Here is a 24,069-nt window from a genome sequence, read left to right on the forward strand (position 1 = left end):
TAACAAATAAATATCCAAACACAATTCAAACTACAAAAATGAAACATTCAACCTAAAATGCACAATGTTGTAAGCTAACCATAAAAAAAACAATTCATCACACAAATAACAAGAAGAAACGCTTGAAGATAATTCAAAATAAACCGTATGCTTCCGAAATCCATCCGCGTGAGTCACCATCTCAATCAAGTTTCATTCTCCAAGAAAGTGTTCCTAATCTACCACTAAAACTCGTGCCTCCTTCTAGCAAAATAAATGAAATGTCATTTTCTCCTCTTTGCCTCCAGAACGTGACACACTCCCGTGACACCACGTGTTGCCAACTTCCAAAACAAATTGGATGTACAAATGCTTCTAAAATAAATTTGCAAAGTGTTCTTCACCTTCTAAAGTTGACGTGACCACTCTCCGTGCTCATCTTCTCAAAGAAAGAAAATAAAACTCAATCACCGAGTGTGCTACTAAAAAGAAAAGTGAATCAGCGCCCCCTTCCTTGCTTCCAGCTCAATGTGTGAGAACTTCTTTCAAAGCCAATTTGAATGCATCGTGCCATAGCCTCTTGCACACCAAATGCTCTCTCATCCAACCATCCCTCTTTACTCAATGCAATAAATTGAAAAAAATATAAAACCGAGAGTTGTAGGAATAGAAAAACCGTGCACAGCAAAAAATGCTCATTGATAGATTGAAAACTTCAATAAAAACAAAATGCTTGAATAAAGAAAATGAAAAGGGAATAATCAGCAAAATAAAAATAAAATAAAGGTTTTTTTATTCCACCATAACAGCGTTGCTACTCTTCTATTGAATTGAAAATTCAAAAGAAAAAAAAAGTTGATGGAGAAACAGAGTGAGGTTGACGGCTCCCAGTTTTCACGTCTGCCCCCCCCCCCCCCCCCCCCCCCACTTCACTCCCAAGCAAAGTGTTTTAATCCTCTCCGTAACCCTCCATCTCTGTGGCTGTGTGTAGGCTAGATGTTGGACCAGGCCCTCTGCCCATTTCTCTCCCAGCACCTCCTTTCTCTCCATGCACACACCACTTCCAGCTCCACGTGAATCAGCAGCTGCAACATTTTTTCTCTGGCAAAAAACGAGCTGCTCCCAAGCCTTGCTGGACATGGATCAGCTGTTGGACTGAGTGCACCCCTTCACTTGCTGGACCTAAAGCCTCTCTGTAGTGCCAAGTTGTTGGACGCGCAACTGCTTCTGCTTTGTGGTCCGTGTTGGACGAACATGAGCTCCCTCATAGGCCGTGTGGTGTGTTGCTGCTGTGTGCCACCAAGCTGCTGTGCTGGACCGCTGCACCTCCATTCTCGGTTGGATGTTGGAACTCCAAGCTGTTGGACGTGTGATTGTGGCAGCACCACTTGGACGTGAGCACCTTCTTCCGCTGGACCAGGCCCTCTTCCAATTGAAGCATATTTTTAAGTTGTGCGCCGTGACCGTGAATGTGGAGCTGCTTCCTTTATTCTCTGCCTGACCAGCTGCTGGACTCCGTTGTGTGCTGATGGGCCATGACGTGCTTGCTTCAGCCTGCTGCCAGCGTGTCCAGGCCGTGCACCTCTTCAATTTGCTGGACGGGTTGTTTTATTTTAATTGCAGATCAAAAATATAACCTTGTGCCAGCAGGAGCGTGAAGTCCAACCTTTGGAGCATGAAGTCCATCCTTTGATTAACGCAGCTCACCTCTTTCACGTGTTGATGTCCTCTCTTTTTTTTTATGAAATCAGCGTGCCCTTTCCAAATAATGAATTCAAGAGCATTTCATTCTCCAAAAGCCCAAAGAAAAGCAATATGAAGTGCTACTTCCTCCAAAAGAAAGGAAACGTGCTTTGCTGGATGTCACCCTTTTTTCCAAGCTGGATGATATTGTTGGGCCGTGACCATATGCTATTGGACCAAGCCACTCTCCATCTGCACCCCAAAAATGAAATCTGCACCTCCTCTTTCATTTTAGTTTAAAGTATATTTGATGTGGCATTTTCTTTTGATCTTCAAAATGTCCCAAATATTATCCAACAATTTCCCTACAATCAATAATGCAAATAATAAGCTCAAATAATTCAAATTAATTAAAATAAGAATTTTTGGTCAAATTAAGCACAATTAGCAAAAATAGGAAAATATTGGACAATTAAGCACATTTCTCAAATTAAATCCGGTACAATAAACTAAGTGAAGTCAAGAAAATATTGACTCATCAATAACCCAATCAACAACTGTACCGATGGAGTTCTTTTATTATATGAACAAGCAACAAACTTCTCCAAACCAATGGATTTTAGCCCCCTTAAATTGTGAAATGAAAAAACATTAAAAGTACAAGTAATATTTCAACTCTTGAAAAACAGAATGCTATCATTTTAGTGATGTCATGCAGTAAAAGTCAGATGTAGAAGTTAAAAACGTTTTAACATCTGAATCTACCTTAAACTAATTTCCACAAATTGATTGATTAGTTTTTTATAATTTCCAAATAATAGGCATTAGGGTGTGTTTATAAATTCTATCGTTTTGAATTTGGAAATTGACAAGTTTTTCTTGATAGTTTGTTTGTTTAAATAGTAACAAACTTGATTGCCTTGGGATGAATAAGGTGATACCAAAACTATTTCAGCGTGGATTTTTCTATAACAGGTTACATTTTGCTACCGAGAATGGGATAGAATAAATAATCTGTATGAAGTCATTGTTGACCTTTAAATATAAAACTAGAGGTGTAAATTTCTAAACTCTTTCATATCTTAGTTAGAATGGGATAGAATAAATAATCTGTATAGAATAAATAAATTCTTCCTTCTAATTCTTTTGAACCGAAGACAACCAGATGGAAAATGCTTATTATGGTATAATTAGAAGAAGGAAAGGATCACTTGTATTGTACAGGAGTAGGTCTCAGTAAGACTGGCATTTTTTTTTCTTAGATTTACAGTTTTATTCTTTCATCCTTAACTCAAGTATTTGGAATGAAAAATAAATTCTCTAGTATTTTCATTATTTATGTTTTCTTCTAAATAAATCAGACCAGACACAGGACAACCACACCATACACACAAGGAACAAAGAAAACAACACAAGGGAAAACTTAGGAGTAAACATGCCTTGCTTCAGTTTCTGATAGATCTTTTTTTATTGAGTGTACAACACTTTAAGCCTTCCCAATGAGGTACCCCACACTTCTCAACCACTTCAGCACCTGTATCAAAGTCACAATAAAATTTTAACAAAAAAATTAACACATATCATAGCAGAAGAAAACAACAAACATCTAATTATGATTCTCAAAAATGGAAGCAGAACCCTAAATGAAATATGATGTGGATGATTCCTTATAGATTTCTAAATATGTGAGTTAATAGTAATATTCAAAAGTGATCTGCAGAAGAGATTGAGGTTGATGATGAGTAAAGGTGACATGAAAAGGGGGTGAATTTTTGCTCAAGTGAAGATGTCACTCCTAGGTATTTTGTTTACCCTATAAGATTAGGTAAAGCAAGCTAAATTGGTCTGATAGATGTGGGTTGCTCAAGTTCCTAAAGATTAGGTCTGTCAGATTATTTTTTCTCATCAAACACATGCTGAGTTTCATTGTAGGAGCTTTTTGATGTCAAAGGAGGATGGTAGGTTTCATATCTCACTGAGAAGAAAGAAAGAGATTGGATTCAGGTTTTCATTTCTTGTGAAGAAGACATCTATTGATTTTGGCATACTAATCAAGTGGACAAAGGGTTTCGCAGTCTCTGGAACAATATGCATTTATCTACCTTTCCTGAGTGCAGAACCACTATCCAATTTCTATTATTTAACTTGGTGTGCATTTATTCACAGAAAAACATCAAACAAAACTAAGATAATAATTGCCTTGCCACTATATTTAAAAACAAACGATAAATTTTAATACAAGGGCATTGTGCATTATGAGGGGCAATGTAAGTTGTGTCATTTAATCATAACCATTAACTGAAATATCTTAACCCAATTCTGGCATGGCTGAAACATCAAACTACTTACACAGGCAGGAAGAGATGTGGTTGCTTGTCTAAATGAGGCAATGGAAAGACAGGGAATAGATATGCGAGTTTCTACTCTGGTATGTTGTTTTGATGTCAATAGTTTCATCTTTAGTTATTCACTTTAAAATTCATATATGGAATCTAATTATACAATGTGTCAATTTGTCAAAATTAAACTCAAAGTGCAAACCTATAGACTGGTGCTATATTTTTACAAAATGGGTACCTAATAAGTGAATGATGCTGTGGGAACATTAGCTGAAACATGGATTTGTTAAATTTAATTAGTTGAAAACCTCCATTATAAAGAAAAATGAAAAAGATTCATCAACGACAACAACACATTTCCCAGGTATAGGTGAAAATTCATTCATCATGTACTTAATCTAATGGCATTAAGAAATTATCTCAATATAAGAGTCCAATAATAACTGAATGGTTCACCTGAGCAAAAGATGGAATAAATGATTATAGGCATGGTCAAAGATGATCTCTATGAGCACGGTAGTGTTTGAGATATTGGGTTTGGACCTACTTGGGACATCCTTTTACGAGGGAAAGGAACTCACTCACCTTTGGTTCCTTCACTAAGGGCCTTCGCAACTCCAAATGGTATGTCTTAGTCCTACATACCACTGACAATCTTCTTAAACCGCCAAACACTAGCCTCAATTGATGTTTCCTAACACTCCAACCACAGCTTGCGAGACCAACCAGAAATGTGTCAAATAAAACAAAAAAAAACAAGATTAGGGCTTGCGATTTTCACCATTTAATGATTTCATCGATTACTAAGCATTAGGATTAGGGTTTACTTACCAGATGGAGATACTCCTTCAACGTTCAACTACGGCACCCGACCGAACAACGAAATTGCTTGTTGAACGCCGGAGCACGACAGATAATTCAATAGAGAGAGAGGAGACAGAAGCAGAGCACGACGGACAGCAATAGTGAAGAGGGCTGGAGAGATGGACAGGGAGCGCGAAGACGGCTCGAGAGAAAAAGGACTCGAGGGTTTGAGAGAGAGAGAGATAGCTCGAGGGTTCGAGAGAGACAGCAAAGCTCCACGGTTCGAGAGAATGATATGTTTCAGCTTCTAATTAATCAAAAATATTTTTTTTAAAAAAAATATTGTTGAAATCCGTATATAATATAATTCATTTAACTTACATACGGTTCATGGGAATTACATAGGGATATATCCTTAGGTAATTTTCCCGCCACCACGCGCCAACTTTATATACATAAATTATATACGGATTTTTCTGTATATAACGCCTTTTCTGATATCCGTACATAACTTCCGTATATAATACCTGATTTATATACGAATTTAAATCCATATATAATGTTTCGTATGTAATTCCATTATTTCTTGTAGTGAAAAGTATTAAAAAGAAGAGAAAGGAAAGAGCTTATCAATTTTCTCTTTATTCCCTCAATCACTCCTTGTAGTAACTCCCTAGCTGCACCAATTTGCTTCTGTAGAGGACCTGGTTGGAGCAGCATTGCCCTCTCATCCAAAGCAAGATGTTGCTTCTCTCTTTTGCAAGCAAATTGCTGCAGCAACATCAGCTCTCCTTCCATTGGCAGCTCTGAGGTGTGTGGCATTGGAATGGAAACCTCTAGCTTGCTCAACGCAGTAGCAATACACTCTCCTTCATCAATCCTGAATTCCTTAATGACTTCAGCACCTGCATTCTCATTTAATTCTACAACATGGTCATTAAACTCACAGTTAGCAGCTTTTGTTATAAGCTTGAAATCTGGTTGTATCACAGAATTAATTTCAACACAAATAGAGCAAGAACCAGCTTCACAATTACATATAAAGTTTTCGAGAACTGTGAAAGATCAAAGTTTAATCCTAAATCTAAGACATCTTCAATTTTCACAGTTTCTATATCAAGATCAGCACTAACATGTGAATCTGCAGCAGAATCAAGACTCAATTCAAAGCTACTATCATGCAAAAGTTCATTCACATCAAAGCATTCATCTACATTCATGGTTGAGTCAAAAATAGTAGCATTCAAATCCACAGGATCAATAGTTAAAACTGAATCAAGAAATTTAGGATGATAATTCAAAACTGCATCAGTTTCAACTATAGGCTCTATGGAATCAATGTGCAGCAGCCCAATACCAATGCATCAACAACAACAGCCCAAATTTAATCCATTCAAACCAAGATTTCTGCAACAACAAAAAATCAATACAAAAATTAAAAAAAGTAAAGGAAATTTAACAAATAAAAAGAGAGAATTTTTATCAAAATATTTTCAAAAAAAATATTAATATCCTAATTATTTACAAACACTAAAAATTACTCCTAAAAACCTAATTTTAACTACAATTTTACAAAACTACAAATATAAAGAAAAATTCTAAAACTAGCCTAATTCTACCCAATTAAAGACTAAAATAGCCTAATATAGACACCTAAACACCTAAAAAGAATGCAAAACTAGAGAGTTATCAGTGGCTATCGTCAACCCTCCGGCAACCCACCACCACCACAACTGAATTCATCTATCTTTGTGACACACCTTCATCTATTATTTTCCACCAATACTCAGTATGAGAGGTATTGTTCCAAATTCTTTGAACATGATATTCTTGAAACTAAGTTCCTTGATTTTGAATTTTTTAACCAAGAAAATTTTGAGTTCTACAATATCTTAAGAAATATTGGACTATTAAATTTTATATCCATGAAAGAACCATAGTTTTTGGAATTAGTATGATTATTCTATAGCACCATGTGCATTGTTGATGATGGAGTTATTCACAATGAAGTTAAAAAATTACCAAATACAATAACTCCATCATTATTCTTTTCTCTATGATTGTAATCAGAATGTCAATATTACTGGTAGATTGCTTGTTGGGTCGATGAAGGTTGATAATTGAATAATGCACTATTTTATTTGTCACTATGCCACTAACCTTGCACAAGCAACTAAAGACTTAGTTTTGATGTGGACACTCTTAATTGGAAGGGAGATTCATTAGGCTCAGCTAATCAGACATCACATGAAAAAGGTCTTACGTGACTTTACAATATCCCTGCCTCATTACCACCGTTTTGGATTAGTTTAGCATTCCTTTTGATGATGAGCCTTTTGTAAAAGTCAAAGGTCTTTTTGAATTGATAGTGAAATTATAAAATCATTTGGTTTTGTTAAAAATATTGATGATTGGTGGGTTCACAAACGTGAGGATCCTCAGCCAATTCTTAATGAGCGCACACCGTCTCCACATTGTAGGATACTTCTTCTTCTCTTCTCACAAATATTATGAATGAGATATGTGATCTTCGTGCTTTCGTTGAAACCAGATTTGATAATCTTCATGCTCGAGTTGTTCACCTTAAGGAAAGCATGGACCTTCGCCATCACTTTGGCCAGCTAGGCTCTCTCAAATTTAATTTTATAACACGTTTATTTAAACTTCAAAATTAACTTTTTGTACATGATAAGTATTAATTATTTATGAATTACCTTCATGTTTATATATGGCTTGTTTTTATGTATTTTTTGTTGACGATAGTAGTGGTATTTATCAATGACCAACAATCTACAAAATAAATGTTATTTAATAATTAAAATAAATTATTTAATCAATGACCAACATCTAAAAATACTTAATACTTAATTAAAAACTTATATAGCTTAATTATCATAAATATACACCATGAATCATTTAATCAATCGTGATTTTCGTCAATTACAATATGTGTTCTATATGGTACGAGTCAAACCCCTCAGGTAATCGATTACAATTTGATGTTCTACAAAAAAGATCCTCTAGTAATCGATTGCACAGAACTTGTAATCGATTATAATTTCGGATTTTACAAAAAAAATCTCCTAGTAATCGATTATAGGAAACTTGTAATCAATTACAATTTCAGATTATACAAATAAAGTCCACTTGTAATCAATTAAAAGTATCCTGTAATTGATTACATTGGAAGTCTTCTTGTCCTTGAATAATTTTTAATATTGAAAGTCATCATGTCTCCCAGCAACTCCAGTGTAAGGTAATCGATTACTTATTCATCGTAATTGATCAACACACTGAAGTCATCAATGACCACTTTCACTTTGCAACTCTATCAAACAAGAAGTCGATTAGAGTACATGATTTCTCATTTGAAGTCGTGCAGGCTCTACACGACTTACCTTCATAATTTTTTTAAAATCTATCTATTATCATAATTTATTATTAAAATTTTCTTTTATATAGGTAAAAATAAAACCAAATAAAAGCCCAAATATTTGCATATAAAAATATATATGTTGATTTTTACTTTTGAAATCAAAACCCTTTTCAAGAACATCAATTGCCATTATAAATATGAAATAAAAATTTTCCTATTACTCACCCCAAGTGTAAATACAATCAAGTTATTTATCACCAATCACGGCAATATATTGCTTGATCAATGTGGCAGAATTTGTTTCATTTAAGTGTCAAGCTCTTGTTCAATTTTATATCAAGAAAAAATAAATGAAACCCATGAAAAATCTATTGGAATTTTGAATGAAAGTCACATATAATAAATACTTACCAATTGAAGCGATTATCTTAGGTGATCAAATTAACTACCAAACCTAGGTGCCCAAACCTTCCTGAACGACCAACCTGCATAACAGAATATCCATAAGAACACAACCATTATTGCGGTGGAGAGAAAGCAGAAAATGAGCATACAGCATACCCTCTGTAGGTAGGTTTCTAAGTTTTCAGAAAAATCAAAATTAATAATAACAACATTGACTGCTTGGATGTCTATTTCCCTAATGAAAAGATCTCCCTAATGAAAAGATCTGTAAATGTTTCAGAACAAGGAAGAGAGATGAAAAGTTATACTTATTAGTTATTAGGGACAATAAGATGAAAAATTTAGCAAATTCCATCAAGCAGATATATTTAACAAGATATATTTTATAGTTATATATATATACGTATGTAGTTTTAAAGGGAAGAAAGTGAATATTAAGCAATACACGACATGTAATAGGGAAGTATAAAATATTTTGAAAACTATTTCTTTAAAAGGTTAATAAACTTTAATAAAAATTAAAAACAAATGTCATCTATTTTTATATTTTTTGTCTATGTTTATTTTTCAATTTTGTTTTAAATATTATTTTAAATGAAAATAGTTATTTTATTAATATTAATTTTTAAGTGATTGTTTAGTTCAATTTAGCCCGTTTTTTTTATTTAACTATTTTTTAAACTTAATTATTTTTTAATTAAAATATTAATTACAAAGTAAATAAAAACTAATTTCAATAAAATTATAATATTTATATTTAATTTTATAATAATAATAATAATAATTTTATTATTTTTATTATCATTAAAAAAAGTAACACATGAATGCGTAAAGCATGTGTTTTCATTGTTAATCTTAAATTAAGTTAAAAAGAAGTGAATGTAATAACGTACTTGTCTCAATCATCACGCTTAGGTTTGCGGGGGTTAACTTTTCCTTATTTATTTGAAAAAAAAAAATAGTTATAAAGAATAATGTGCAAAGAGCATTGAAATATATCTTCTTAAGAAAGCAGAAATTATTATAGTGTACCTCATGAATTAAACATCTATTTATCCTTTTAACGATATATTATTATAATTATCATTTATATATTAAAATATATTGTTTATATTTTTTTATCGATAACCAATGTTAGTTGTTTACATTGTTTATATTATTTTAACAAAGCAGAAACTATTTCTATTAAAATTTTAAGTCTTATTATTTGTTGGGAAATTTTAACTGGATTTTCGTTTTTTTAACTGTCAAAATTAGGTCCATATACTTGTAAAATGTCTTAATTTGATCCAAATATTTGAAAAATTAAGCCAATTAAGCTCTGTCCGTTAAATTTTCACATACGGCGTTAAAATTTGATGACGTGGTGCACGCTGATGTAAGAGTGTTTTATTATGTGGAAAATTTAAAATTAAGAGTTTTTGACATGGCAAAATTTATTCCTCCAACCAATCATCGCCCTTAGCCTGCCACATCACTACTCATCATCTCCTACCTCCAAAAACCCTAATTTTCCTTTAGACAGAAACCCTAGCCGCCACTGCCGAACCGCCACCGTCGCAAGACCGCCATCCACCACGAGCACGACCCCGCCGCAAACATAATTTGCATCCAAAACAAAATCCAAGCACAAGAACCCCAAGAAGTCGTCACAGCTGCGATTCGTGCCCTACATCGCGAACATCATCTTCCTTCAGCCTGCTTTGAGACTTTCAAGGAGAGCCAGAAACAGAAACGCAAGTCTCGCATCCTTCATTGATGAAAACCGTGAGCACATCGCCCTAACGCTTTCTCTCTTTCTTTCATCGATCTCTGATTCCAATTTCTCACTGATCCCAATCAGTTTTCTTCCACCCATTTTTATACTGCATATTGAAAGTGAAGATGCAAAGTTTCAGCATTGCGGGGCGTTTCTTCCATCCACAAATTCATCCTCAATTTCTTTCATACACCAAAACCTTAAACCTACTTTGGGTTTTTTACAGTGCTGAACATAACAATGATAAAGAGAGGAGCGGTGGTGACAGGGGATTAAAAGTATATGTGAGGAAAAATAAAGGCGGGAAGGAGAGAGTGTCTAAGGAGAGAGTGTCTGTTAAAAATTAGGAGGAAGTTTCTGTTAGAAGTTAGTTAGAGGTTAAGGGGAGTATAAATAAGAATTAGTGGTAAAGGGCAGGGGGCATGAAATGAATATTTTGTTGTTAATTGGAACATTAGTCCAGTGGAGGGAGATCGGGCTTCCTTGGGGGCTGATTACTATACCATTGTATTCTTGTTCATTGAATAAGAGAAGTATATTCAAATAAGTGCATTCTATTGGTATGATTTATTTGCTTTCTTGACTTTCTTGATTTAAGAAGTCCAACAATATTGGTCTGACCTACCAGATCCAGATCGAAGGAGAGACGAGATGGAGAACAGGGTTAGTGCATTGGAGGGAAGATTCGATGCCATGGAAGCGACGTTTGAGGAAATTCGAGCGAAGATGAGGGGAATGGCTCGAAATGTGAATCGCGACCGTGTGAGACTGATGACAAATTTATGAACACCGAAAAATGGCGCCACAAACTTGTTTAACAATCGGCAAGTGTGACCGAATCGTATCAAGTAATAAAACTCGGTAAGACCAAGTATCGTTCTCCCAAAGGACTCAAGGCCTAGTTAGCTATATGATTTGTTGATTATTTAAGACTTGTTAACAATTGATTGTAGGTTTAAATGCAAAAGACAGTAATTAAACATGTATGCATGAATTTGATCAATGGAAAAGAGGAGTACAAACACTTTAATGAATTAGATGGATGAGTATGTTGTTGGGGTTATCAATTTAAGAAATCAAAGTATCTTGGTTCTATTCTCTTATTAGTTATTAATCTAGAAACCTATTTTTAGTAGCAAAATTCTTATAAATCATTGATTCATCTGGTATATAATATAGATATATATAGATATATATATATCCTATATAGAATTGGTTTACCCATTTACTAGATTGAAATTGTTGAATTTTTGATGTTCAAGGATTATGATCCAATGTCACATTCAGTAAAGATTTATGATACATGTATAGGTAACCATGGGTGCTATATTGGATTTGAATCAGATTTCGGATCAATCTATATTGATTGACTGCCTCCATTATGTTGTTGCTAGCAAATACAACTATTTTAGGTTTTGGATCTTCCACATTATTTCCGCAAGAGGTCTGGACCCATTTTTTTATGATCCTTCGATAAAAAGATTCATTCTCTTCATAAAAAAGAGGAGGTAGAACCCATCTTATCCACTCTCATATACTTTAGGAATTCATCATTCTCTTCATCAATGCTAATGCCACTCTCTAAATCACCTTGCAAGAAGGCCTATCCTTAATTACGAGTTCATACAATTCCTAGCATTCCTAGTAATTAATTCTGAAGTGCAGAAGCTTAAAGGCAACCAATATACTATTGGGAGAAATTCCCCGGATCTAGATTTCCCCGTACGTTCCCATATCGACAAAATCAATAATCATGGCAACGAATGAGTTAAACAAAGCAAGCTTTAAACAAAGAGGAAAAACCCTAACTAATTATGAAAGAAAGCATATATCTTAAAATAAGATGTTAAAACATAAATTCCATATATGAGAGTTTCACAATACTACATTGATTCCCCAACAACAATACAAGGTTTAATTCACCATATTCATGGTGAAACTAGATGAACAATAATGAATGAAAGAAAGATAGAACCCTAGAATGATGAGGAGGTAGCCTGAGCATCCAAGATCTTCCTTCAAGGGGTGGAAAAGTGAGTGTTTGCTTCGTCTCAGCCAAAGATACAAACCCTAGGACGTCCTAAAGCTTATATAATATTATAAAATATACAGAAAATTAGGCCCAAGCCCAAAATAGTGCCGCTCAGCGGTAAGTACGTGAGTCGTTTCTTCCCTTCAACGGCCTTTTCACCCCTCAGCGGCCTTTTCACCCCTCAGGGAGCCAACGTGGGTTTTAGAGTGTCGCTCAGCGATAAACTACCACTGAGCGGTATTTGCGACTTCTCCTTTTGCACTTTTTGATGTCTTTTCTGATTCCATCTCTATCCTTCTTCACTTCTTTCACCAAATTCACCTTAAAACCTGCATAAAACACTAGAATCAAGCATAAACCTGTCCAGCTCTCTTATTTCTAAAAATATAACCAAAAGCATGATTTCAAGCTAGTTTCTAAGTGTTAAAGGTTGCTTTTAGTATCAATTTTAAGCATGAAAATAACAGTTTTTCAACTGTTATTAGAGACGAAACGTGAATCGCGACCGTGGGAGAAGAGGGAACTAAGGGAGGAGTTCTTAAGGTAGTCATTCGGTTAATGGAGGTCGGGATATGGAGGAGGATGAATCAGATGAAGAATCGGAGGAAGAACGCTTCAAAAGAGTTGGATGAAGAGACTGGAATTACGCACTTTCAAAGGGATCGATCCGATGGGATGGATCACTAGGGTGGAGAAATTCTTCAAATTACAAAATGTGACAGAAAGGGAGAAGATGAAGCTGGTGTACATTTGTATGGAAGGGGGAGCGAATTATTGGTTCCGCTTTTGGCGAAAGAAGGTGAAGAATCCTACCTGGGCGACATTGACGAAGGCGATGGTCAGGAGGTTTGGAATTAGACACAGGGGAACGTTCTCCGAAAAATTGGCGGCGGTGCGACAGAGAGGAGCGGTGGAGGCATATGTAAAGGAATTCGAGGTCCTAGTGGCTTAGGCGGCAAGCGTGACGGAGGAACAACTTCTTGGGTTTTCTTTGTTGGATTACAAGAAGGACTGAGGGATCTCGTTAGACCTTATGATCTGCACAATTTGTTAACCGCGATGGAAAGGGCACGGGACGTGGAGCAATCGGGATTAGTGGCGAGGATGTCTAGCGGTGGTGGGGCGATGAAAGGAGGATTGACATGGGGGAAATATGCGGCCAACGCGGGCACGGTAGCGAGAACAGAGACCTATCGCGAGTCATCAGAGGGGCATGGGAGTAGCGGTGGAGGTCTCGATCCAAAGAAAGAAGTGACGACCAGGACCGCCGGTTCAAAAGTAGAAAGCAATGCAGGCGGAGGCGGGCCGAGTCGCGAAGTGCGAACTCTACCATATCCGGAATACCTAAAGAGGAGAGAAGAGGGTCGTTGTTTCCACTGTGGGGATCCTTATAGCTCAGGCCATCGTTGTGCGGAGAGAAGTTTGAAGGTAATGATCATGGGGGCGGATGACGACGAGGAAGAGGCGGAGACACGAGAGGAGGCGGAACAACTTTGCATGGAATTTTTTGTGTATTCAGCTAGAGGAATAACGCAATCCAACACCATGAAGTTGCCCGGTTGGATTTGGGACCGGAAGATCGTAGTGCTGATCGACAGCGGGGCGAGTCACAATTTCATTTCGATGCGCTTGGTCGAAGAGCTGAGGTTAGAGAAAGAGAAGACGACACTATATCGGGTATGTTTGGGTGATGGCCAGAGAAAGGAGACTCAAGGATATTGCATGGGGTTGTCCTTGACACTTGAGGGAGTGGAGATCAAAGAGAACTTCTATCTTTTTGAGTTGAGAGGAGTTGATGTAGTGTTGGGAGTTGAGTGGCTAGTGAAATTCGGGGAGATTAGGGTGGACTGGAAGAAGATGACGTTGAAGTATGGGCCGACAGAGACTGAGGTAGTGATAAGGGGGGACAACACATTAATGAGGAAAATGATTACTTCTGAAGTGTTGCAGAAGGAAACTGAGATCGAGACTTGGCGGTGGTGTGGGGTTTGAGTAAATCTGAAATAGCAAAGGAAAATTTAATAGCAAAGGAAAATTTAATAGCAGAGGATTTAACGCCCATGCAGGTGGAGAATCTGGAGAAGATTTTGGGGGAGTTTGAGAAGGTGTTTGAGGTGCCACAAGGACTTCCTCCTGTCAGAAGAGTGGACCACCAGATAACCATTAAAGAAGGCATTGAACAAGTGAACGTGGGACCCTATAAGTATCCCCACTTAATGAAGACTGAAATAGCGAAGCAGGTCCAGGAGATGTTGGGCTTGGGTATTATTAGACCTAGTAACAACCCATTTTCTAGTAAAGTTGTTGTTTTTAGTAAAGATAGAGTGGTAGGTTGTGGTGGGTATGTCAAAACAGTGAAGAAAGGAGAAGAATTGTTGAGGGTTGGGATTAAAGCAATGTTGTCAGGAAGTGACCCAACTGTGGTCTGGGTGTCCAGGGGTGCATCCACTAGGACTTTTACTAAGGTTATAAAACCTGCAGATCTAGCTTTTAGCATTGGCCACAAAGGAATTTCCAGATTGCTTGTAGAATCTTTATTAACTAGCCATCTTATATTACTCATAGTGGTGAAAGGTAAAGATGGTAGGAAAGAAACTTCAGGACTGGAAGTAATGCAGACAGTTTCAGAAACAAACTATAATACTTGTGCTCCATAAGGTAAGAGGTCACAGGTCAGAAAGCAGTATACAACAATCATATGTTTAGGGGAATTTTGGAAAAGGATCAGTTCTTATTAATGGAACAGAAGGAGTCAATAATTTTCTCATATAAGCCACCACCCAAGCCTCCAGACTTAAATTGGAGGACAGTAGCTAGTGGGTTCTCTTTATATGATAACACGATGATGAAAAGGAATCACGAGATCAAGTTCCACGGTTCCAACAGTGGAATTACAGGTGGAAGGTCCATTATATAGACCTTTAAATGTATTACAAAGGAGAGACAAAAATTAACAAGGAGAGGAGGTATCTCAAATTCTGATCCAGTGGCAAGAGGGAGGAGTGGAAGGAGCAACCTGGGAAGAAGAGATGTACATCAAGCAGCATTTTTCGAATTTCAACCTTGAGGACAAGGTTGCTGAGATGGAGGGCGGTATTGATAGGGGAATAAAAGTATATGTGAGGAAAAATAAAGGCGGGAAGGAGAGAGTGTCTAAGGAGAGAGTGTCTGTTAAAAATTATGAGGGAGTTTCTGTTAGAAGTTAGTTAGAGGGAAAGGGGAGTATAAATAAGAATTAGTGGTAAAGGGCGGGGGGCATGAAATGAATATTTTGTTGTTAACTGGCATTAGTCCAGTGTAGGGAGATCGGGCTTCCTTGGGGGTGATTACTATACCATTGTATTCTTGTTCATTGAATAAGAGAAGTATATTCAGATAAGTGCATTCGGTTGGTGTGATTTATTTGCTTTCTTGACTTCTTGATTTAAGAAGTCCAACAGGTGGTGAACAGAACAGAAACGATTTAGGGTTTGCCATTTTGAGGTTTTTACGGTATTGGTTGACAAAGAAAAGGTGATCATGGCTGATGAGGTTAACTGATGATGAGATGCTCTCAGGGTGAAGAGGAATGAAGTTAGGGTTTTTCTTAATGTTGCTTCTATTTTTTTTTAATTTATTAAATTTCATGTCATAATTTAATTATTTTCTCATAATAAAATATTCACTCAAACATGTTCACTACCATCACATTTTATTTAAACCCAATTGAGACATTTTACAAATAACCTAATTTTGACAATTGAAAAAACAAAGACCCATTTGAAACTCCCCAACAAATACGAGAAACATCTAGGGTTTAAACCAAAATTTTATTACTCCTGATTTTCTTATGGTTGATTAAATTTTTTTTTTTTGACAAATTTTCTGATGCGGCCACTCAGTTCCTTTCAAAACTTCAAATACATAAGGGAACCAAAATATAGAGAAAAACAATAAGAAAGGTTCATGCATCACGAATTATGAACACAAAGTTCTCATAATAAATAATTTTCAACACTCTACTTCGGTGGCACATGACAGACAGAGGTGCATAAGATGGCACATGCATCCCATGTGCATAAACAAAGGTCCACCCTCTATTCACTATCAATGAAGAACAAACACCAAGAATCTAAAAGATTAAACAAATTTCTAAGTTCCACACACATATGCAAGCAAAGTAATAATAATAATAAGATAGAGACTATGAATGAACAGAGAAATTGGAATCAAAGTCATGCTATCTCCAAATAACAAAAATGAGAAGAAACCAAAACATAGGTAAATTAATTAGCCGATGCATTCATAGCAAAGGAATCATCATACCCATTGGCCACACTATTTTAAAATTGTAATCAACTAATCTCAAAGGGAAAAGGAAAACCTATAGTGTAACAAGAGAAGAAAAAAAAAGTTGCAGCAAAACACAACCAGCACACACATCAAATTAAAGGGAGTGTCACTAAGATTCTCCCCATGTATGATACAATATCTTAATTTCAGCTGAAATCTCTATTTTGTTGTTGTGGTAGTGAGTGAGTTGAACTCAGTGATGATGGCCGTGAGGGGGTGGTGCTGCTGCCATGGCTGGTGGAGCTGGACCCTTGCATTGGTAGCACTTGGCAAAGAGCCCAAAATTGTCAATTTGCTTGATGAAGTTGGACATGCTGGCCCATCCTCCAAACCCAAACCCAACCACCAAAACCCACACCACAATAAATGCATTGAACACATACATTGCAGTCCAGCTTGGCATAAAGAAAGGAGGCTTCTCTGCAGCATTCTACAAAACAAAAAGCAAATTAAGTCACATAATTCAAGCCATTATTTCAAAAATTTCCAAAACAAGACCGGCAATCATGTCAAATGGAATTCAAATAAAATTTGTAGCTCTACTTATTTATGTGTTACTCAGTCTCAGACTTTGTACTTATAACCCATGATCAATTACATTTATATTATGAACTTTGAGATTTCAGCTATTATATCGAAAAGATTTTGTTCAAAAACTTTTGCACTAATATTGGCCTAATTTGAATTATTGGGGGAGAGAGATGAGTGAAATTGGCCAGCTCAAGAAAGGCATAGTACGATATTGTTGACTGTAGCAAATAACTGAAAGAAAATGACCTCCTACCAGTCCTTCAATCTTCTAATGTGTTCAAATCCAAGCCTTAAATGCTTCTGTACATTTTCTGCTCTCATCCTTTCATTGTGTTTTTCTCTCTCTCACACTGTGCGTGCACATTTAATGGTGGGATACGTGAAGAAGTCCCCACCCAAATGCATAATGACACACACCCTCTGTCACATTCACATATTCACAACAATGCCACATCTCATCTCATTCGATCCAATTCAACAAGGCATAACATGATAAAAATGGTAAAGTCTGATTACATGTTTGTGAAAAAGTGTCTTGTAGTAAAAGTGTTTATAGCTTGATCTCTCTTTAATAACAAGTTGGCATAGACTTCATGAAGAAACAGCCTAGCTACGTGTCAATGTATAACATATGTAAGCAAGATTAAAAAAACAGAATTTTATGTTACGATGTGAGGTGAGTAAAAATATAGTGAATGATTTTTACCTGTCTTGAAGAGGCTTTTCTGTAAGTGAGCATATGTGCTGAGGCGGGGATGATGTAGACAGTGAAACTAACCAGAAGAGCTCCTACTGCAGAGTTGATGGGTCCAAAGAAAGGGAAGATTATGGCAAAAAACCATATTGGTATCACCACTGGCAACCTTGCAAGTGCCCTTAGACAAATGCTTTTTGTGTCATGCATCCCAATTACCTTCTCCCAGACAAAGTACAGTGGAGTACAAGCAAAACCGAACGTGATAAACTGCATGCACCCCATTAAATATTTCAAATTAGAATTCTCCTTTCTTTTCTTTTCTTCAATTATTTAACAAAATTATCATAAGCGGAAGGAACAAAGGCATTTATTTGTTGTGTTCAAGTTGCTGGCTTGCAGCAATTGTGTTTTGCCACTTTTGACTAGTGGTTTTGGACAGCATAGTTAATGCAAAGTGATATTTGAATTTATGGGCATTATATAAAATCATTTCATAGACATATAAGAACTTTACATAACATCTACTTTGATTCTTAGGGGAAAAATATCTTTCCATTAAAAACACTGCAAAATGAAATATCAGAATTGTGCAAAAAGTTAAATCCATTATATGAAACTGTTATCGTTTATGAGAACATGCTGTTGTGATCATTATTCTTTTTTTTTAGGTTTTAGGTTATGGAATTGCTTACCTACCCCCAAAAGTCTATATGATCCAGTTCTGACATGCTTACGTAACTAGATAAACTTTTTTTACTACCGCTTAAATGAATATTTATTGCGACAAGGCTTTAAGTGCGACAACTTTCCTGTTTTCTATAAGTTATTACAATCCAAATTAGCATTTAATGCTACATTCTAATGTTCGTAACAACCAACAAAAACATTAAAATAATAAAAAAGTATACCTGTTTATAGCATCATTTATTTGAGCATTGCTTTTACCCTTTAAATAAAAACAGTAAAATTTTCATAGCCATGATTTACAGTTCTGAAATTGTTACATTTTGTACCAAAATACAAAAACATGATAAAACTTTCTCTGGTGAAGGATTACTGCAACATGGATTTACATGCCACTTTTTTGTTTTCTATTTACTGCATTAGGATGTACAAGTTATATAAGTACCTGTTAATCAGAGGACTTTTTTATGGTGTCAGTGCATCAATGTGCATCAATTTATAGTTCTTAATAAAAAGAACAGAAACAGAAGTGACTTACACCAATTAAGCTTCTATTAATTTTGTTTTTAACATAATTAATGGTTACATTTTGTAGGAAAACACAAGAATTTGTTTACCTGGTGAATGAGCATGAGGATTACAGCAGTATCACGAAAACCATTTTTGGGGAGGAGGGAGAAGGCATTGGAATGATTGAGAAGTTCATCACCAAAAGCCCAGTAAACGGCAGCAGCAGAAGGAATCGTTAGTGTGAAAACGTACAAAGTGGCCAGCAAGTATATGTACTTAAACTTCTGTGGCTTCCACATGGCATGCATAATCTCTCTGCAACATTTGTCACCCTTCATCACTTTACACTCAAGGATCAAAGAATAATCATAATAATAAGGACATTGGAATTTCTAAAAACGGGTGAATAAATAAAAATAGGTGTGACTCTCTTGGCTCCATGGCCTCTTTGTTTTTACTAGACTGTGTTGTGCAGAGCAAAGGACAATTGGAGCCACCCATTCAACACATTTTTTGAGAAATTATATATGTTCACAAAATTTACACCAAAAATGATAATAATATACAAGTTTTTTAACTTATATTTTTTGGTGGGACCGTAAATTTATGTTCTGCAAAGTTTAAAAGGCTTTATATAATTTGTTTTGAAAAAGGACAAAAGCAGCAAAGCAAAAACCATTCAACTGTAGGATTTAGTGGAGACATTATTCAATTATATCTTAGTATGATAATGTTCTTACACTCTGTCTCATTATTTAAATAGAACATCATTGCCCTTTATAATCAGTTCAGCAGATGTGCTTAACTGATATATAAAAGAAAAATAAAGAAAAAAATGTTATTATTGAAAGACAATGATGACAAGTAGCTTGGAACCCATATAGAGATCTTGGAACCTTATGACACATGAAGCTGACAACACAAATTTTTAAAATAAATATTATAATGTAATCTAATCATGTATATCTTTTTATCTAATAATATTTCTTCCAAGATACAGAGAGAGGAATGTACAAATCTTTCTCATAAAGAAGGGTGATTTGGCATAAATGATTAAAAGGTTTAGAGTGTTAATATTCAGGCACTTTCACATCATGTATAAGTATAAAATGTTTGTTATATTTTTACTCTATCTGTTAGATCACACCATCTATTACAGTTGGGCTTGTACTTGTATATCAAGGTGTTAACTAGACCATGTTTTTCCAAAAGGGTAACTTACACAGTAACTGCATGTCCACCAAACGTGTACAGTATGTTGGTGGCTCCGGTAAAGTACAGCACTAGCTTTTTTGGACCCGTGTGTGTCACATTTTCTGCCTGCCATGATATTTCCACGCATCAAATTCTTATCTTAGCATATAATGATGTTTCAAACACTAAAAAAATCAGAATTTTTTTATACACATGGTATCAAGTATGCTCAAAAAGCCTAGTTAATATTATTCATTGATGTGATGTGACACTAGCATTTATTAAACAGTATTTTACATAAACTTAGAAAACTACGGCTCAGAATTACTGATTTACCTGGCCATGAAGGAGAGCTGCTATAGCCAAGTACCAAGCAGTGTAAGTGGTCATTCCAAGTCCAAGAAAAGACCAAATACGGTAATTGTGGAAGGAGGGTATGAACACGGAGGTGGCACAGCAAGCTCCAAAGATGTAAGTCCAAGTCCGTTTATCCAAGTGGTCGTTTATGTAGTAAATGTTACTGTTTTAGCAAACAGGAACCATAAAAGGTGTAAAAGATTTTTTGTAGTCAGAACAAAGCCATACCAGATTGCCCCAAAATTTTTTTGCAGAAATTAAGAAAGAATCTTACCTTGCACATGCTATAAGCTGAATCACAGATCCAAAGAGAAGGAAAGTACAGTTGAAGGCTAACCCCACCGCTTTCCAATACGGACCCAGCAACCCATCAAGCACTTCAAACCACTGAAAAATTCAGAGCAAGGAGTTTCAATCTAGACTACGAAGTCAATGTGATATATTCATATATATTTGTATACAATACTATAACTAGATGGCCTTATCCTAAGTTTTTAAGAAATTGTTCAAGAGTTTGAAACCACAATTGTGACTATTATTGACTACTTTTGTCTATAATTTCCACATCACAGAAAATTGTGATTGATATTTAAAACCTGAACTCTTTTGAGGGAGAGGTGAGGAAGAAGCTTTGGGGAGAATCACAATACCTGAATGACATGGTTCTTGAAACTGACATTTTCTTTTTCCTTTCTGGCACGGTACTCCATGTAGAGGACACTTATTAGATACGCTGTCCAACTTCCCATGATTCCATAGAAAATCTGAAGCAAGATCCCTGATAGCATGCCAAGTTGAGAGAAAGAACAGGGAAGTGTCAACAGCACTTGAGCCACCTAATTAGAAATGAAAGATGAAATCTGTGAGTGATTATTGTAATAAAAGTTATGGTTTTTAGTGATGGGATGACTTTAATTTTACTTGATTTGAAGCACAGCTGAACCATGCGTCCCAAACAGAGCCTCCATGCCAGAGTAAGTTCTTGATACTGAACCCAGAGTGATCTTGCAACTCCTTCTCTTCTTCCCTCACACCCCCAACTTCACTCTCTGTCTCGTTAAGGCTTGCCACTATTGCTTCCTCTGCTTGCTTCTGAGGCAACATTGTTTCCATTTCTTCTGATGAAGGATCTGAAACACACGAAAGTACCCTTAATAAGACAAAAAACAAAGATCAACCACTACCCCAGAAAACGAAAGCCAAAGAAAAAAGAGCACCACCCCAGATCCAGATAACTGAAAATTCTTTCAGCCTTTTCGCAAAAAAACAACAACATGAATCCCACCACACAAAAAGAGAGACTAGGAAAATTACAAAGAAAAAGTGTCCATGTAGTATTTAGAATTACAGTAGAAAATCCAATGCAGATACCTATCTCACTTTCCACTGACCTTACCGTGTGATGTCTCTTTCTCCAAAAGGCTGAAGAATATGCAACCGCTTTACCCTCTAAGTATCTTCCAAAACCAAAACGGCCTTTGTGTTATTGAATGCCTTCACAGAGAGCTGTAAGTACAGTCAGTGGCAGAGATGTGTTAAATGTGTAAATGCCTAAGAATTCTCTATTCATGGAATTGAAAAAGGAAGCTTTAAATGCAGTGAAATATAGCATATGAAGTTAAGTTACGAACTTTGAACTTTGCTGTTGTTGTTGACACTGAGTAGAGATTGAAAACTGAGCAAAGTTTTTATAATAAAAGCAGCACCGCTTTAATGCGCGCCACCAATTGGCGCAGAAAAAGGCAGAACCGAACGGCAAAGGCGGCGAGAAGCCGCAAAAGCAGGAAAGAAAAAAGAAATCACTCACTCACTCACTCAACAGTGAGGTTTTGGTTTTGGTTTTGGTTTTGGCTTTGGCTTTGGTTTTCCAAGTTAGCTTTGTTTTGTTTTTCTCTTGTTCAGACTTCAGAGACTGGTAAATGGCGATGCTATATATAAACAAAAATAAAGACCCTTTTGGTTACTGCTGAACCAGATATTGCACATATAAATGAAGGTGGACCATTTTTCAATGTTAGAATATGTGGACAAAAGTGAAGAAAATCAGAGATAGAGATTGAATTGAAGAAAGTTGTAACCAAGCTTAGCTTGCAACTTCTATTCTATCAGAGTGATTGAGAAGTAGAGAGAGATACGAAACCCAACTTTGATTTGATTATTGGGTCTCTGCAGAATATAAAAGTGAAGAGACTTTGTGTTTTGTTTTGCAAGAGTGAAGTGAGTGAAAGAAGGTCTGTTTTTATAGGCCGAAAAGGTGCTTCAACCTTAACGGTTTAAGATTATACTTTAGTATAAAATATAAAAGAACTGAACCTAGGATTTGGTTCTTCAAATTCACATTCAACGTCATCGGCTTCGGGTTTAACTTTCTTTACTTTATTTCGCTTTTCTCATTTTTAAACTTTACAAAAATATTAATGGTTTTCTAATACTTTTTCCTCTATTACAAATTTAAAACTTTTAAAATAGGTAACATAAACCTACAATTTAGGGTGCCTTTAACTATGACATTATTAAAATTATGATACCATGGATAATATTTATTTGAGTTTTTATTTTATTAAAAAAAATAAAAAATAAGAATGAAACGACCACAATTGTAAAACCTTGTTTGTATTAACAGTATTATAACGGTATATTAATAAAACAATCTGTTAATGTGATAAATTAAGTTATCAATATAAATTTATGAATTTTATTATTCGATTTAATTCTTCTAAAATAAAGTCTGTGACATCTAGAAAAACTCAATGAACATGCATTGATAAGGCATTATAATTTTCCAAAATAAAAAATATAATTTAAAAATTGATTAATTAAAAACCGTTACTATCACCATGATATCTATCCTCACTAATATTTTGAAAAGACTCTTAGAACAGCATTAACTTTTGATTCAAGACAAAACTTGATGTCGTTTTCTTTACTTAAAAGGCTAAAATGAATTAGTTAATATAACTTTATTTTCAGATTATTCGTTTTATCTGAAATTGTACAAAATAATTTACATATATAAATAAATTTTAAATCGTTATGTAATTAAAAATAGGTGTACAAGTTATTGGGTTCGTGAATTTATATTAGAAATTACATTTGCTATTAAAAGATAAAAAAAAATTAACGTAAAACAAACTAGAACTAAATTAATGTCGTCGTGTTCTATAATTGAAATTCAATTCACGTTAACTTCTTTCTGTTTGTCTAGTTTAAAAAAAAAATACATGCTTCTTTATTTTAAGGTTTTAAATTGTTAATCTCTTCTAATATGCTTTACTTTCATATTAAATTTATTTTGTAAAATGTACATTATTTTTGTGTGAAAAAACATATAAAAAGTTATTTTTATGAAAATAATAATTAGCACCCGTAGAACACTATATTTTATTT

General features: G+C 35.3%; 1 protein-coding gene across 2 annotated transcripts; it reads right to left on the reverse strand.

Moving 5' to 3' along the window:
- Positions 1 to 16,616: 16,616 nt before the first annotated feature.
- LOC108329573 (auxin transporter-like protein 2) lies at positions 16,617 to 22,897 on the reverse strand. Of its 2 annotated transcripts, none has more exons than XM_017563840.2 (10): positions 22,314 to 22,897; positions 22,079 to 22,188; positions 21,604 to 21,812; positions 21,333 to 21,518; positions 20,957 to 21,069; positions 20,662 to 20,845; positions 20,354 to 20,451; positions 19,239 to 19,446; positions 17,947 to 18,204; positions 16,617 to 17,139 (listed from the first exon to the last, which is right to left on the reverse strand). In XM_017563840.2, the coding sequence occupies exons 3-10, from the start codon at positions 21,793 to 21,795 to the stop codon at positions 16,903 to 16,905; spliced, it is 1,476 nt and encodes a 491-aa protein (XP_017419329.1). In that variant the 5' UTR covers positions 21,796 to 21,812; positions 22,079 to 22,188; positions 22,314 to 22,897; the 3' UTR covers positions 16,617 to 16,902. The 2 variants fall into 2 exon arrangements, with proteins under 2 accessions (XP_017419329.1, XP_017419328.1); XM_017563839.2 differs by having other exon boundaries at positions 22,074 to 22,188.
- Between the last annotated feature and the right edge of the window lie 1,172 nt (positions 22,898 to 24,069).

The sequence above is a fragment of the Vigna angularis genome, chromosome 2 (genome assembly GCF_016808095.1).
Source record: "Vigna angularis cultivar LongXiaoDou No.4 chromosome 2, ASM1680809v1, whole genome shotgun sequence".
NCBI lineage: Eukaryota > Viridiplantae > Streptophyta > Magnoliopsida > Fabales > Fabaceae > Vigna > Vigna angularis.

Excerpts from the sequence above, each read along its gene's own strand:
- LOC108329573 (XM_017563840.2), bottom strand. The coding sequence starts at position 21,795 with ATGGAAACAATGTTGCCTCAGAAGCAAGCAGAGGAAGCAATAGTGGCA. Across the intron at positions 21,519-21,603 it reads TCAGCTGTGCTTCAAATCAA|GTGGCTCAAGTGCTGTTGAC; the intron begins GTAAAATTAAAG and ends ATTTCTAATTAG. Across the intron at positions 17,140-17,946 it reads GAAAAGCCTCTTCAAGACAG|AATGCTGCAGAGAAGCCTCC; the intron begins GTAAAAATCATT and ends TTTGTTTTGTAG.